Source organism: Mustela putorius, unplaced genomic scaffold (assembly GCF_011764305.1).
Source record: "Mustela putorius furo isolate JIRA1106 unplaced genomic scaffold, ASM1176430v1.1 tig00003853_pilon_pilon_pilon, whole genome shotgun sequence".
NCBI lineage: Eukaryota > Metazoa > Chordata > Mammalia > Carnivora > Mustelidae > Mustela > Mustela putorius.
In genome coordinates this window covers 16,408,789-16,424,289 of record NW_025422005.1, presented here as the reverse complement: position 1 = coordinate 16,424,289, position 15,501 = coordinate 16,408,789, and the positions used below count along the sequence as shown (strand labels likewise).

General features: G+C 56.7%; 1 protein-coding gene and 1 long non-coding RNA gene across 5 annotated transcripts in view; one reads left to right on the top strand and one right to left on the bottom strand.

The window, feature by feature from the left end:
- The window catches only part of EPHB2 (EPH receptor B2), a 183,409-nt gene that overhangs the window by 42,464 nt on the left and 125,444 nt on the right, over positions 1 to 15,501 (bottom strand). For all 3 annotated transcript variants that reach the window (XM_045063934.1, XM_045063932.1, XM_045063933.1), the window contains exons 4-5: positions 2,015 to 2,170; positions 522 to 857 (exon numbers count right to left, since the gene is read on the bottom strand). In XM_045063934.1, coding sequence (XP_044919869.1) covers positions 522 to 857; positions 2,015 to 2,170 — 492 coding nt within the window. The remainder of the gene's footprint in view (positions 1 to 521; positions 858 to 2,014; positions 2,171 to 15,501) is intronic.
- Positions 5,937 to 14,217, top strand: LOC106004107. 2 transcript variants are annotated; one of them, XR_006601684.1, is made up of 5 exons: positions 6,185 to 6,372; positions 7,390 to 7,478; positions 10,833 to 10,963; positions 11,995 to 12,086; positions 13,407 to 14,217. It is a non-coding gene; the product is annotated as an uncharacterized LOC106004107 (long non-coding RNA). The 2 variants fall into 2 exon arrangements; XR_001176971.2 differs by lacking the exons at positions 6,185 to 6,372; positions 7,390 to 7,478 and adding an exon at positions 5,937 to 6,172.

The window sequence follows — 15,501 nt, the reverse complement described above, 5'->3', positions numbered from 1 at the left end:
GCTCCCAGAAGGCGTCTATGGAAACTGCTGGATATCTACTGACCATCTCCCCACCGCCACCTGGAGAGGACCACATGGCCCAGTCTCCTTTGTGGCCTGGCAAGGTCACATGACCAGGTTCTTTCCAGGGGACCATGCACAGAAGGGATGGGTTCCACTCCTGCTTCCCTGGGCCCTCTCTCTCCCACCTTCCTGCAGACAGACACACCTGGTGCCTCAGGGTGGCTGACGCCAACGGAAGAACCTGGGTCCCCGCGTCTCCAAGTGGATCCGACCTGCCCACAGGCCTGGACTGCTCACCCCTGTCAGAGGGAGCCTTCAACAGCGCATGTTCGCCAAATAACAGCAATTGCTATGACCGCACGTCAAGGCAGGGGTAACGCGTCCTCTCCCAGGCGAGCGCAGCCTCGGAGCAGCAGGAGCCACTCCACAGAGGGGACGGAGGCCCTGACCGGGGCCGGCAGGGTACCCGTTCGGGTTCACGGCCCTGCTCCCCCTTAGCGGGCATCTGAAGCGCTTACCCGCCTGATTGGTGGTGATGTTCACGGAGGCGAACTGAGGTGAGAAGGGGCTCTGGTCGGTGACGCCGTTCACGGCCTGGATCTCGAAGGTGTACTGCGTGTGCGCCAGCAAGTCGCTGATGTAGATGCGCGGCTCGGTCAGGCCCAGCTGGCGCGGCGCATACTGCACGTTGTCCCCACAGCGCGTGCAGGCACCACGGCCCGAGCCACAGCTCTTGCAGATGATGTTGTAGACCAGGTCCTCGCGGCCCCCTGAGTCGCGGGGCGGGGTCCACTCCAGCATGAGGGAGGTCTCGTTGACACTGGAGATCACCGCCTGGGGCGCGGAGGGAATGGCTGCAGGTGGGGAGAGGTGTTGGTCAGTGGGGGCTAAGGAGGTCCGTTCCCAGGAGACGGCTCTCTGCCCCCTGCCCTGGCTTTAGCCCAGGGCCCCCAAGGTTTCCATCAAATCCCTTCTCCCCTCCGTCCCCCTGTGGGATGCTTCTAGAATATAACTCTCATCATGCTGCACATCTGCTTAACACTCTCCCCCTGGCCTCCAGCCTCCTTGGTGTCTGTTACAAGGGCTGGTCTTCATGTGTTGGGGGGCATACCCACCCGAGATCTCTTTCCCCTTCTTTCCTTCAACAGAACCCAATTTTATTCAGGGTGGCAAGATGTCCAGCTAGAAGGCTAATTTCCTAGCCTCCTGTGAGGAAGGGCTGGCCACTGACACACTGTAGAAGTTGTCGGTCAGGACTTTTTCTTAAAAGGAGACTGTTATAAAATGTTCCTTTGTCCCTTTCCTTCTTCCTCTTTCTAGAAGGTATGTGATGGCCGGAGCTTCAGCAGCAATGTTGGACTATGCAGCAACCCCAAAGCGTAGGAACCTCACACGGAGGATGGCAGCCCAGAAAGAGCGAGCCAGATCCCAGAGAACTCCGTGGATTTGCCACAATCTCCAGTACTGCCTATCTTTGGGGTTCTGCTATGTGAGAGAATAAAGTCCTATGGTTTAAGTCACTGGGGTCGGCTCTCTGGAGCTTGCAGCTGAATTCTGTTCCTGTCTGTACAGGGGTGGTAAGATCGCCCTCCTCGTCACTCCTTTCTTAGAGAACCTTGGCCTGAGATTCAGGCGGCCGCTGCCAGGTTAGAACACTGGGCAGCCTTTTCTGTCACAGACACCACCTGTGTTGGTTCTCCTTCTGCCAAGCCTCCCACTCCGTCCCTTTGTGAATCGAGACCTTGACTTCATGCTCCACGCAACTGGCAGGAGGAGGGACGGAGCCAGATGCCAGCTCCACGGTCGCTGTGCGTTGGCAGCACGAGGACCCCAGGATGGTCCCTTTCCAACCAGTTTTTCATTTCCCCTCCCGCCAGGTGCCTGGCCGCTCCCCGAGCAGGAGAGGCTGGCTGGAGCCAGGCCGCCGCCGGCCCACCCCCTGCTCCGAGCTTTCCGTAGCGGGGCTCGGGACGCAGGGGGCCCTCGCACACTCCCGGGGCCCCGAGCGTACTTGTACACGGCATGTCGAGGGGGTCCAGGTCGGCTCGGTAGTAGCCGTTCCGGCACACACAGTTGGTCGCCCCCTCCGAGGTGGTCCGGCTGTTGATGGGACAGTGCGTGCAGGCCTCGTCCCCCTGGTTGGCTTTGAAGGTTCCAGATGGGCAACCTGGGAGAAAAGACAAGGAGAGTCTGGGGAATCCAGATGAGGAGTCGGGGGCCACAAGGCATGGGGAGACCGTGTGGTCTCTCCGAGGGGTTGCACGGCATCACGGAGGGGCCATGCAGCTGCTGGGAATTCCCATCTCCTAAGGCTCTTGAGGGTCTCCAGGCTCCAACAGGGCAGTCCTATCTGTGCCCAGAAGGTTCCAGGCTGCCTGGTTTCTTGTCTCTGAAGCTGTCTATGGCTTCATCAGAGGCCACTAACAATCCCTCTTCCCCTTTCCCAGGCTGGCTGTGACACTGCTTCTAAGGTCATTCCTGACTTATTCTGAAGACCCTGAAGAAGTCTGGGGCAGGAACCAGGGCCCAGTCTTGCTCACTGATGGCTGACTGAGTCCTGATTCTTGTAACTAGATCCCCAGCGTCCAGAGGATCGTGATGATTACGTTAGAAAAGTCCTAGCACAGCGCAGGCCACATAGAAACATGATGGAGTACAGCAGAAAAGAACACTCTTTGGAAGTAGACCTGGGTTGGAGCTCCAGCTTGGCCTTGGGCTAGCTGTGGGGCCATAGACAGGCCGGCTAAACCATGCTTAGAATCAGTTTCCTTATTTGTAAAATTATGATCCTAAGACCCATTTCTGAAGGCCACTGGGGGAATTTGGTCCCGTGTGTAAGGCACATGGCAAGAGGTCTGGCACAGTATAGGGTGCCCAGTGAAGAGTGGCTGTTATTACAGAAGGGGTTGGAGCAATTTATTCCACCAAAGGGAGCCTGCAGTACCAGGGACAGCCTGCGGAGGGAAGTGTTTGCACTTGATGGGGCATTGGGCAATCTGGGCTGTTCCAGGGGCTTTGGCCTTCTTCCCTGCTCTGGCAGGGTGCTCAGGATGTGGGTTCAGGCCCTGAAGCTCAGGGCTTAGGTTCTACAAACAATGGCCAGACCTGTGTGCAAATCCACACTACCCTAGCCCTGGGCTGGGCATCAGGAGACCCGGGGTCCAGGCCCTGCACTTTTCCTGGCCTCTGTTTCTTTTGCTTCCTGGGGTTCATCATCCCAGCACTGCTGTGGAGCCTGGGGAGGGGAGATCACATAAGGGGTAAGTGAGAAGGCAGACAGGGAAGAGCTTTGCAACAGGCAAGTTCCTCGTAGGGGTCGAAGGCGGCTCAAGAAAGTACAGGCCAGGGGCGCTTGCCTGGATCACATTCCAGGCCTGTGTCACCTCTGGCAAGCGACACCATCCCTCGGAGCGCCCATCTCCTCCCATGTAAATGGCGAACATCAATTTCCCTAAATCATTTTTCTAGGCCCGGTCTTTAAGCTTATCCTCCACGTTCAAATCAGCAAACGGCCCTCCCCTTGGCCCCTCTACCAGCTTCAGCCTCAGAGACCCCCGCCCTCCTTGGTGCTTACATGACTCGAGGTCAGAAAGCTTTACTCCCCTGCCACAATTATTCATTCGGGGGGTCCCCTGGCCATGCTCATGGCCCCCTCGGGATGGGAGGCGTGTCTGATTCACAGTTCCTTCCCCTGTCCCCAGCGCAGAGCCTGGTCGGCACTCAGCACACATCTTGAAGCTGCTCGCTAACGTGGGAAGGGCTTGGGCTTTGGGGACCACGACAGCAGAAAGGCAGTGAAGACTGCTGGTTAGTGCGCCAGCGGCTTGGCAGGTCCCAGCTCTGCCTGTGCCAGCGTGTGACCTCAGGCCAGTCGCGAGAGCTATTTCCTCATCTGCAAGATGGGGACAATAGTATTTATCTCCAGTTGTTGCGAGGATTATGTTGGTTAAATTTAGGCAAAAGTGCCTAGAACAGTTCCTGGCATTACTGAACTGTATCCGGTTCAAATACCAGGCTGCTGGGTGACCTCAGACAAGTAGTTCAACCTCTCTGGGCTGACGTTTTCTCACTGGGCTGACAGCATCTAACCATAAAGTGGCCACGAGGAGTCCACGCGAGGGATGGTGTCTGGCATGGGGTGGGGAGAGGCTACAGTCATAATCTCAGGGCTTGCTGGATAAAACAAGTACTCAGTACCTACACCCTGGACATTTCCCCCCTCAGTACCTACACCCTGGTGCCTTTAGTTTACCCACGTTTTGGAGGCGGCTTCCAGAACGCGGCAGCCAACTTGACAAAGACACTAGCTGATGCCCCCTTCCCAGACCCCGTGGGGATCTCGGATCCAGCTCCAGTCCCGTCCTTAAGGAACTAGCGGTAAGAGCAGGGTCAGGACTAACCACCCAGGCTCTCAGGATGCCAAGGAGGATGGCGACGAGCCCTCTGGGGGCTTATGAAGCCTTCCACTGCTCAGATGGGAAAACCAGGGCTCCAGAGTGTAAATATGAAACCGCCAACACTTAACTGAGTTTGTATGAAATCCTGGCACCTTTCTAAGGACTTGACCCCTAGTGACCCACCTAGTCCTTACCCAGCCCTGTGACGGAGGGAAGGTTATTGCTCCCCTTTTCAGACGGGGGGCGTAAAGGCACAGAGATGGAAGTCATTTGCTAGGATATGAGCTTACAGTGGCTCCGTCTCGGGTGGTCTGACCCTCGAGGCTTCCCTAACCACCACACTACATGGCCCTGTGCAACCTGCGTTCTTGTCAATGGTCCATGAGTGCTGAGATGATCTCTGTGCACAGATAATCTCTGTGCCTCAGTTGGTTCACCTGTAGGATGGGGGTACAGGGCTCCTGTGGGGATCTAGGATCATCCTAATAGATGCCAAAAGGTTTTGGTTCTAAGATCAGGAGCCCCCTGGCTCCCTTTCAGGGAAAGCCTGCCCAGCTTAGCTCATTTCTTCCATTTGCTGGCAATTCCCTGGGCCCGGCTAGTGGGTGGCTGTCTACTCTGCCCTCTGTGCCGTGCCAGCCCCTCCATCTGGGCCTCCTTCCTGGCTGTCCTCTCCTGTCACCATGTCTTGGCCCCATCTCAGACTCCTCAGGCTACCTCCTCCAGAAGCCTTCCCTCATTAGATGTGCTGCTGGCCACCCTCCACCCTCTCCCTGGGCATCTATGTTTTCTCGATCTATCGAGATCAAGATTTCGAGATTTGCTCCCCCAAAACCAATCTTTCATCGGGGAAGACGAGATCATTCTCCACCCAGTCACCAGGAACCCCGGATACCTCCTCCCTACCCTCCCCCCCGGCTGCCAATGACCAGGTCTTCCCCCCCTTCCCCTAGCTGTACCCCATTCTGGCTCTTCCCCACCGCGGTTCTACGCCTGTGGGCATCCAGAAAGCTCTTCCTACGGACTCCTTAGCCTTGCGTGACCACCTCGCCTCCTCCTACCCATCCCCCCCGCCCCAGCCAGCTTTCTAAAGCACACACCTTTCTGTGTCACTAAAAAACCCACAATGGCACACAATGGAATATTATTCGGCCATAAAAAGGAATAAAGTAGGGCTACGTGCCACAACATGGATGAACCTCGACGACATTGTGCTTATGAAAGAAGCCAGACACAAAAGGCTACACAGTGTGTGCTTCCATTTATAGAACAGTGTCCAGCAGAGCCGTCGATACAGACAGGAGCAGGTTAGTGATTGCCAAGGACCGGGGAGAGCAGAGAATGGGGGGGGTGACAGCTAATGGGTAACAGGGTTTCTTTTTGAGGTGATGAACGTGTTCTAAAATTGTGGTCATGGTTGCAATTCTGGGCATACACTAAAAATCACTGAACTGTACAACTTAAATAGCTGAATTCTATAGAACGTGAGCGATGTCACAATACAACAGCTGTTTTAAAAAAATCTGCAACAGCGCTCCAAACGCCTCAAGATCTCCAGAACCCCAGCGCGGGCGCCTGCCCCTCTCCCAGTGCCCACCACGCCCAGCCTCATCTCTGCTGCTCCACACTGTCAACTACGTATGGTCCCTGCCCAGGTCCAGCTCCTCTGTCCGTCCTGTCCTCACTCCTGTTGTCATCAAACTCCTACGACACTTTAAGACTTGGTGCAGGTACCACCTCCTCCAGGAAGCCTTCCCTAAGCCACCATCCAGGTGCCTATTTTAATTACTTACTCGTGAATCTGTAAGTGCCTGGCTGTACGTTCAGTTCCCAGCAGGATGCCGGGTACCCGGTGGGTGAGGAGCTGGAAGAGTGTCCAGGTCACCACCTTGTGCAACATTTGAGGAAACAGAGGCCAGAGAGGACCAGACACACATGGCTCTTTGGCAGCAGAGGCCGATTCTGATCCCAGGTATCCCGTGTGATTGTGGGGTGTGAGGGGCCTCCGCTTTGGCTGGCCACCTCTTCGCCCCCAGAACAGTCTGGAGCAGCTGCCTGCTCTCAGCACCCAGTGCCCCAGGGACCACGCTGCTCTGATTTTTCAGCTGGGAGGGCATCCAGTCCTGCCAACGGCTGGGTTTCAGGCACAGAACAGGGAAGTGAACAGAACTAGCAGCTGTCCCTCTGGCAGGTGCCTTCCCTGAGCCTCGGACCCCACCTCTGGAAAAGGGGCTGATGACACTTCCAAGATGTGGGTGCGGCCAGGGTCTCTGTGTGGGTCTCCCTGCCCCACTTGACCTCCCCACCAATCCCCCATGGTTTCCGGGGAGCTGTGATTAGAATGAATCAGACTCACCACACTCCACTTATTTTACACTCATCTGGGGCTCTTCACTGCCCTGAGAACTACCCCACACGAGGCCTGGCCCACGAGGCCTGCCAGACTGGCTCCGTGGTCTTCCTGTCGCCACTGGACATTCCCTTCGCTCAAATGTGCTCCAGCCCCTGGTGGGCAAGAGCGCTGTCCCTGCTTCCATGGCTGGTCTTCTTCTATTAGGCCCCCGGTTAAATGTCACCTCCTAGAAAGGCCCTCCCTGACCACCCTGGTCAGAGGGATTCTCTCACGACTCGGTCTCAGCCTCTGTTTCCTTTGTTGCCCCTTGTCACAAGCTGTAATTATCTTAGAAAGGAGCTTATCAATGTGCGTGCTATCTTTCCCCTTCCCGTAGAAGTGCCTTCAAAGGGGAAGAGGAACCAGGCTGGTGTGGCTCTCACTGGTTCCCTCACTCCTGGCAGATTGATGGGACCATAGTAGGTGCTCAATACACACACTCGTTGGATGAACGAATATGCCCCTTATAGGTGTCCTAAGAAAACGTGTGGCCAGTGATTGCCATGTCATGTCACTGGCCATGACCATGACCATGTCAGTTTCATCAGGCTGCAGAGCTGCTCAGATCCAGTTACCTCTCGTCCTCACTCCCCACAGGTCATCCCAGGAGACTGCCTACTATGGTGACAACACATCTTACTTTTCAGACTGGAAGTCCCGTGTCCCAGAAATGGCCTCAGTCTCTAGTAAGCCTCTGGTACATGTCTCTGGCCCTATCTGTCACCTTTCACCAGTTCACGGTTCCCTAGATGCCCTGGCCACACGTGCGCGCGTGCGCACACACACACACACACACACACAGACACACACACACACACAGGTCCCTTTGCCTGAATGCCCTTCTCCCCATCAAGCCGCCCCCTGGGATGGGGTCTGACGTGGATGCCTCGGGGAGGCCCGCCTCCACCAGCTACAGCAGACGCCTCCGACCTCCACTCAGTACCCTAGACACACACTCTGGGCAGCCTTGTGCTGGCCCACAGCTATCTACAGCGGGGATGGGGGGGGAGCCCTGATTTGTTCTGTTTGCCAATTTCTGTGGCATCAAGGCTCCCAGGGCAAATTTCAAGCTGCCCATCTGACCTAACTGACCACTGAGTTGGGAAGAGATGAGCCTAGTTGGCTCTTGTCAGCCAAGCTGGAGCCAACTGGCTTCATCCTACCATGGACCTAACCCTTCTGTGACTCATCTCTGTGCTGCCCACTGGTGGGGGAACCCTCCTGGGGGAGGGGGCTGGGTCTTTCATCCCCACTTCTCTAGCCCCTAGTGCAAGGTGTGGCACATCGTAGGTGCTCAGTCAGCTCGGTTTGCTAAATGAAGGCAGGTCTGTCTCCCCAAGTGGATAGTGAGGGACTCAAAGGCCGGGGCTGTGGGTCTGATCGGCTGATCTGCACACAGAACACACAGCAGGCACTATGTAAATGTCAGCTGTTATTATTCGTCAAGCTGGCAAGGACAATCCAAATTCCCAGGGGTCATGGGCTCTCCCGGGGCCGAGCCCGGGCAGGTGACTTGCATGGATTCTCTCATGAAATCTATGTGACTATCCACCGAAGTGGTGCCATTATCACCACCCCCACCATCTTACAGATGAGAAAACTGAGGCCCTGAGGGGGCAAAATGACCGTACCAAGGTCACAGAGCTACTAAATGGTAGAGCTGAGGTTTGACTCCAAGTCTTTGTGATTCCAAAGGCCTCGTTCCCAGGCACTCTTGGACGTAGAAATCATCGAGTGACTTGAGGGTCAGTACTAGAGACCCTGTCGTCAGGCCTACGAGGGGACGGGGCTTGCTGTGTCACTCAGCAAGACAGACGCAAAGCCTGACCCCCCAAACACAGGCCTTGGGACTGAAGCGGGCAGCCAGCACGCGCCTTCTGCAGACGCCCAGAGCCCTTGGCCAGGCAACCCAAGGCAGGGATGGCAGCCGGCCGGGAGAGGGAGGAGGATTAGGGGGAAACAGATTTTCTCCCCACCTGCCCCCTGGGCTCCGGGGATAGGTGATAATTGACCGAGTGAGCCCTGAGTCAGGTCGAGGCAGGGCTCCATCTGGACCTGGCACGGCGGGGCCGCTAATTGGCACTGGGTGATCTTTGCAGCCTCCTTGGCAGGCCTGCCACCGGGTTCCTCACTCTCTTCCCAGAGACGCGGCTTTAATCCCCAAACCATTGAGGGCACAGCGGAGTCCACTGCTTTCAGGCTCCGTGTGCCAGCCTTGGTGGGGGAGGAAGGAGCTTCTCTGGCTTCCTGGGGGTCCTGTGGAGCCGGGTGCTCTGTCTGGGCAGAGGTGGGCTCACCATCTAGCTCCTGGAAACCTGAGCAGGATGTCCCATGGAACTGGACCTGGGTGTAGACCGCGGAGCTGGCTGCCAGGGCTGAATCCCAGGCCTGCTAACAGTGTGACCGGGGCGAGGTCCCTCGCGCTCAGTTCCCTTGTCTGTGGAACAGGGAGAAGGATCACCCTGACCCTCTATTTGGAGGGAGGATTGCATGAGTTAATCTAGAGAAAGCATGTGCATCCGCACCTGCCTGGGTGACAGTGAACACGGCACAGGTGTCTGCTGTACTATCTCCGTTCACTCCGGGCCCGCCACTTGCTGTGTGCTAAGCCCTGGGGATGCAGAGACAGGGAAGCTGTGGTCCTTGCCTCCAGGCGCGTGGGTCCAGTTGGAGAGCTGGTGAGTTACGAATTTATCCAATAGGCAAGTTATTAAGACCCAATTATGTGTCAGGCACTGTGACATAGAGACAAAGGCCCGGGCCTTGGCTGAATGAGGCTGACTGAGCAGGGGGCTGGGCACCTTCCTTTAGCCGGGCCTGACTGCTGGCCACTGGGACTGGAGGGAGTGGGTTCCTGGCTAGCTCTGCCCTGTTTGATGAGCAGCTGGCTCACTTTCCTGCCTCAGGGTCTCCAGGACGTTCTGGGTTTGGGCTGGGGAGAGGAGTTTGAGGGGATAGAGAAGAGTCCTGGAACGAGAGAGGGGAGGCTGGGCTCGGCTGCCCCTGAGGCTCCCTGCTCTCTTTGCTCTGGGAGCCCATACCCCTTCCTAACCACTCTGGGTATGGCTGGACCATCTCTAAGGCCTCTGCCACCTGTGAGACTCTGGCCGTGGATCCAAGCATCCAACCCTGAGTCCTATGTTCTGGTTGAGTTGTGGGTAAACTGATTTGTTTATTTTTAGGGCTTTGCACTGTGAGTACATCTGGGCTGAGCAAAAGGGGTTGGGGGGCCTTCCTCATGCAAAGTGACTTTTGCAGTTCTCATGCTTCCTGCTTTTGCTGCTGAAGTTAAACCCATGGAGTCAGTTGCCCTGGTCAGAGCTGGCCAGGGTGCCTGAGGCTCTGTATCATGGGCACAGACATGCTGGAAGCAGGTGGCAAGCTTCTGGGCCGAGAGGAGCTTCTGATCACTGGGTACCTGCCATGAGCCTGGCCGGTGCTGGGCCAGCAGCTTCCCTTGCGCATAACCTCACTCAGTCCTCACCATCTCCCTGTGTAGCAGGAGGCATCGTCCCCATTTTAGAGATGAGGAAACTGAGGCTCATAGAGAGGGATGCCTTGTCCAAAGTCGCACAGAGCCTGTGCTCCCACAGTCTATGTTCTTTCTACCTCCTGCCTCCGAAGCCCTTGGTGTTCTAACTGGACGAAGGGTGCCCCCCCCAACCGCCCCCCCCACCACAACCGTCTTTCCATGGTTCTCCCTCGCTCCTCCCCTGAGAAGGGGGGGGCCCTGCTTGGCCAGGTTAAGTCCAGCGAGTGCCTCAGGCTCATTCCCCTGCTGTGGTCGCTCCTGCTGGGACCACCCAGGGGATGTCAGTCATCTCGCCACCCCCCGACTTCCCTCACATGCCCAGGCTACCCCTGCCTGCCCCTGACGGGTCCCAGGCTCTGTGGATCCTTGCCAACAGCTGGCAGAACTACAGAAGTCAGAAGGCAGCGGCAGGAACTGTGTTAACACGTCTCCCCTTTGCCTGAGGGGGGATCCCAGGGCCTCCCAAAGCCAGTCACCACACCGGCCATCTGTGGCGTTTTCTTCTCAGCTCAAAGACACTTCCACGGCTCCCTGGTGCCTGTGGCAAGCCCAGCCTTCTTTGGCCTCTCCTCTACGGACCACCTTGCCAGCCTGTGCCCTCAGAACCTCCGAGCGGCAGCCTGGGCCCGGCCGCAGGAGGTAGGTTCCGGCTCCCCCACCAGCTGGGTTCCATCTCCCATCTCTGGGCCTTTGCTCAGGCAGTTCCCTCTGTCCCAGTGCCAGCCTGGCTTGCTCCTTTTTTATCCTTCCAATCTCGGCTCCGCCCAAATCACCTTTTGACCTTCTCCTGGGATGCCATCCCCGACCTGGTTTGGGGCCTCTTGCCTGTGCTCCCGAAGCACCTGTGTTCTGCCTCTCCCACAGCGTGATTACACGGTTCTGAGTGTCTGCCTCCTGCACTTGGCTGTAAGCCTGGGGACAGCAGGTACCGGCGATGTCTAGAACCTCCCAGCCCCAGCGGCTGAGACGTGATGGACAGGAGGCCTCAGAATGTGTGTGTTGATTGACTGATCGACGCTCAGAAATATGGAATCTTAGGTTGAAGGTCACTCAGCCAGTGTGTGGACCGGAGACTTGGTTCTAGGCCTTTGGAGCCCCCAGACCACATCAGAGGCCCCAGAACTCCTCCCTCCACCCCCAGAAATAGGGGCTCAAGCCATCTCACCTTCACCCTTCTTGGCACTTGGCTGACACCTGTCTCTACCTCCCACTCCGCCCTTTCCATCTGACCAACTATGAGCATCATAGGGCAGCCGCCATGCCCGCCCGGTTCACTGCCAGGCAGGCCCTCTGGGACACCTCCCTGAATGACAGGCTACAAGGCCTGTAGGTGCCTCAGGCCCAAGGCTAGAGACACCAGAACTTTCCTGACCATTGGGTCTTTTGATGGCTATACCCCAGCTGTATTCGTGTGGTGTGTGGGGCAGGGTGGTGCTCACCGTCTCCTGGGAAACCAGCCTTGAACCCCACAACCAGCGCAGGCAGGATTCACACCTGGTGTGTCCAGCCGCTGGGTCCCAGCGTAGGCCCGGGTCCCGGCTCTGGTCTGCCTCCCTTCGTGCTGTCCCCATGCAGGGGCTGAGAGCTCCCGCACGCCCCGCAGGCTGCCCCATTCCTCCAATTTCCTCCCAATTAATCAAGCTCTGAACTTTTTAATTATCTGCCTGCAGGGTGACTCCCCACTCTGGTGAAGCAATTAAGGACATTTTCAAGTGCTGAGTGGCTGCCGGGAGGCAGCTTTGACCAGGCCCCGACAGAGGAGGTGAGTGGAGGGAGCGGCTGGTGACAGGACGAGTGGACAGGAATGCCCTTGGGCTGGGAGGCTGCTGGCAGGCTGTCCTGGGGTCCTGGCCTGGGCCATTGCAGGAATCTGGGGCCACACTGTCCAGGGCCACCCGCCATGTTTCGTAGCTAGAATCTGGCTTCGTAGACCCCACCCAGCGACGCTGTGCCAAGCACTGGGTTAGACGCTTAACGGTCAAACTGCTGCCTCACCTTGACCCTGGGTATCGGAAATAGAATTATGTCTCGTTTACAGAGGAGGAAACAGAGGTTCAATAACATTTCAGAGATGCAGCTGGGATCGGAAGGTAGCTCTGAATCCACAACCACTTCATCTGTTGTCTCTTGGAGATGGGTATGGGCTGTCTGAGTGCCCAGGGTCACTGAGGAAGGCGGGCGGGTCAGGGGAAGACTCTGGAGATGCCACATGAGCTTGGGATCTGCTGAAGAACACGGGCTCTCCACATGCGGAGGGGGGTGGGGGGCTGGTGGCAAAGGGTGTCGCAGGCGGAGGGGGCAGCCTGTGCACACGCACCGAGGTGTGAGATGGCATGGTGTGTGTATGGGAGCTACAGATAGTTCAGGGCCACTGGAGCATGAAGTTCGAGGCTGGGGAGGCACGTGGGGTCTGGGTCACCGGAAGTCAGGAGGACCTGGTCCAAGCTCCTCATTTTATCACTAGAGAATGCACAACCCAGAGGACAACAGTGACTTGCCTCGAGTCACATGGCCCAGTTAGCGGCTGATGGAGCCTGGGTTACAGCCCAGGAATCCCGACGCCCAGGCTGGAAGGGAAGCTAGAGGGTAGAGGAGTGGAGGCTGTCAGATTACTGGTTTCCTACTTCCCAACCTTGCCGGCTTACCTCTCCACTGGCCTCTGGCTGCAATCTGTTCTCAACATAGCAGCCAGAGGGATTCTGCCGAACAGGAATCAGCGGTGTGGTGCTCCTCTGCTCAAAGGTCTTTAACAGCTCCCACCTCAGAGTGAAAAAACAACAGCCTACAAAGCCCCCTTTGCCTCTCCGGTTAAATTTATCCATGGTATTTTATTCTTTTCGATGTAACTGCATCCCCCTCCCCTCTCTGAACTCACCTCCTACTGCTTTTCCTCTTGCGTCTTACTCCACTCTGGCCCTCTGGCTATTCTGGAGCCCATCTCACCCCGGGGCCTTTGCACGTGCTGTTTCCGCTGCCTGATTCAAATCCTAGCTCAGCTACTACTTCACTATGTCCCTCTCTGAGCCTCACATCCCTCATCTATAATTGGGGTTAATGCTGCCCACCCCGCCTTGCTCCCCAGGCTAACACGGGATCCTGACGACAGAGCAGGGAACAGAGAGCTCCATAAAAGCCCTCCCTCCAGCTCTAGGCTATCACTGCAAGAGGGCTTGTAAAGGTCCTCACTGGGTCCTTGAGAAAACAGGCCCTTTGATGAGCAGTGAGCTCCAGGCCCGCAGACCTCAAGCTGGATCGACACATTGAAGACTCCCAGCCTGCAGTCCTCGGGACTCACAGATGCTGGGAAAGCAAGTGTTAAATAATAATCACGATGTGCCGGAGGGGAAGCCGGATGTGTTGGAAAGCTTGACACATCTGGCAGGGCCAGCCCTAGTCCCCCGGCACATCTGGCTGCTGTATTGACAGGTGGTGCTGTGGGTCACTGAGGAAGGGCCTGGTGGGCCCAGTCCCGGTGCCATGAGGGTGGGGGGTGATGGCCGGATAAAGCTGGGGAGCATCTCCCACGCTGCCCACAGGCCATCGTCCTCTTGCCGGTCCCCTTCGGGCCACCTGCTATACTTTGTTGGCTGTGCTCAAAGAGGCCAACTTAGGACCCAGAACCTCGTCTGCTAGATTCTATAAGCCCTGCAACTTGTTGTTGGAGCCAGCCGCCCCTGCCCGGGCTCGGGAAGTCGGGAAAGGCCCCTCCCCTCTTCAGCTGGTGGGGGTGGATTTTCGGGGTCACCTCACGTAGCACTTCCCTTTCTATGGAATCCAGAAATGTGGTCATCAGCTCCACCTGAGGGAGCCCCCTGGGCTGAGACGGGCCTCCTCCCTCCTCCCACCTGCCCCAAGAAAGCCATGGTCATTAATAAAGGACACAATTAGCTGTCAGCGGAGAACATGTCTGGAATTTTTTACCTGCTCTGTGTGCTCGGTTAAGGCAACAAAGCCCGGGACCCCCCGGGGAAGCAGCTACCACACACCTTTCGGGGGGCCCCTTCGCCTGGGCCCAGGGCAGGAGGAGCCTGTGACTTTTTCAGTATGGGCTCCACAGGCCTGGGCCTGGGCAGGATGGTTTTTTCCAGGCTCACGGAGAAAGTGACACAGTGAGAGAGATTTCCTGGCAGAGTCTGTTTTTTTTTTCTTTTTTCTTTCAACCCAATAAGCAATATAATTCAATACAACCTTCCCCCGCTTTCTGTGCCGACTTTTGAGTCTTCAGGGCTAGAAGGACTTTAGAGAAAAGCTTGTTCAGTCTCTCATTTCACACCTCATTTTACAGCTGGGGAAACAGAGACCCAGGGAGGGGAAGTGACCTTGTTTGTGGAAATAAATATGCTTCTTTAACGCAATTCGGATTTGTGGCCAAAGTCCGAAGGAATGTTTCCAAAGACCCTCCCAGTCACTCGCCACACGCGGCCAAGTCCCAGCGGTGCTGAAGTTGGGATGCAACAGTGGGGAGCCGAGGAAGACGGGGGGCAGAAGGGGCTCTGCCCTCGTGGAGCTGAAGGTCTAGGACAGTGACGGAGGGAGACAGGCACCAGACAAACACAAACGCTGTCCACGGACTGTGATGGCCATGACGGGGACCACCACGGGCTGAGGCAGGTGTACGGGAGGGGGGGGTCACCTTAGGGAGTGTGGCCTTTCTGAGAGGTGGCATGTGAAAAGACAGAAGCAGGAGTAGTATTTGCAAAGGTAGGATAAACGTAGTGCCTCAGTTTCTCATTCAGTGTCATGGGGGAAAGAGCTGGACATAGTTATTGGGCATTTGATGCCCACTTGACCTGAGCACCTCTGTCTTAACAATGCCACGAGTTCGGGATTTGTCACCCCTATTCTGCAGTTGAGAAATGGAGGCTCAGAGCAATGGAGGGCCTTTCTCAGGGCATATGAACAGCAAGCTCAGGAGCCCAGGCCTCTAATACCTGCCTCTCTCTCTCCCTGACCTTCTGAGTGCTTTCCAGAACCACCGCTTTCCCCAGGAACCCAAAGTTGGTCTGCTGGAGCCCTGGTGGCCTCTGACTTTAATGCTAATGAAAATCCCACTGGAGAGGTCCTGGCATTTGTTGCCTCGAGGAAAAGGGCTTAGAAACAGGGAGAGGGGGAGCTTACCCACATACACCCTGAGGTTCTTAGGTTGGGGGCCTGCAATCGCTCTCCCTCCTAGGGGT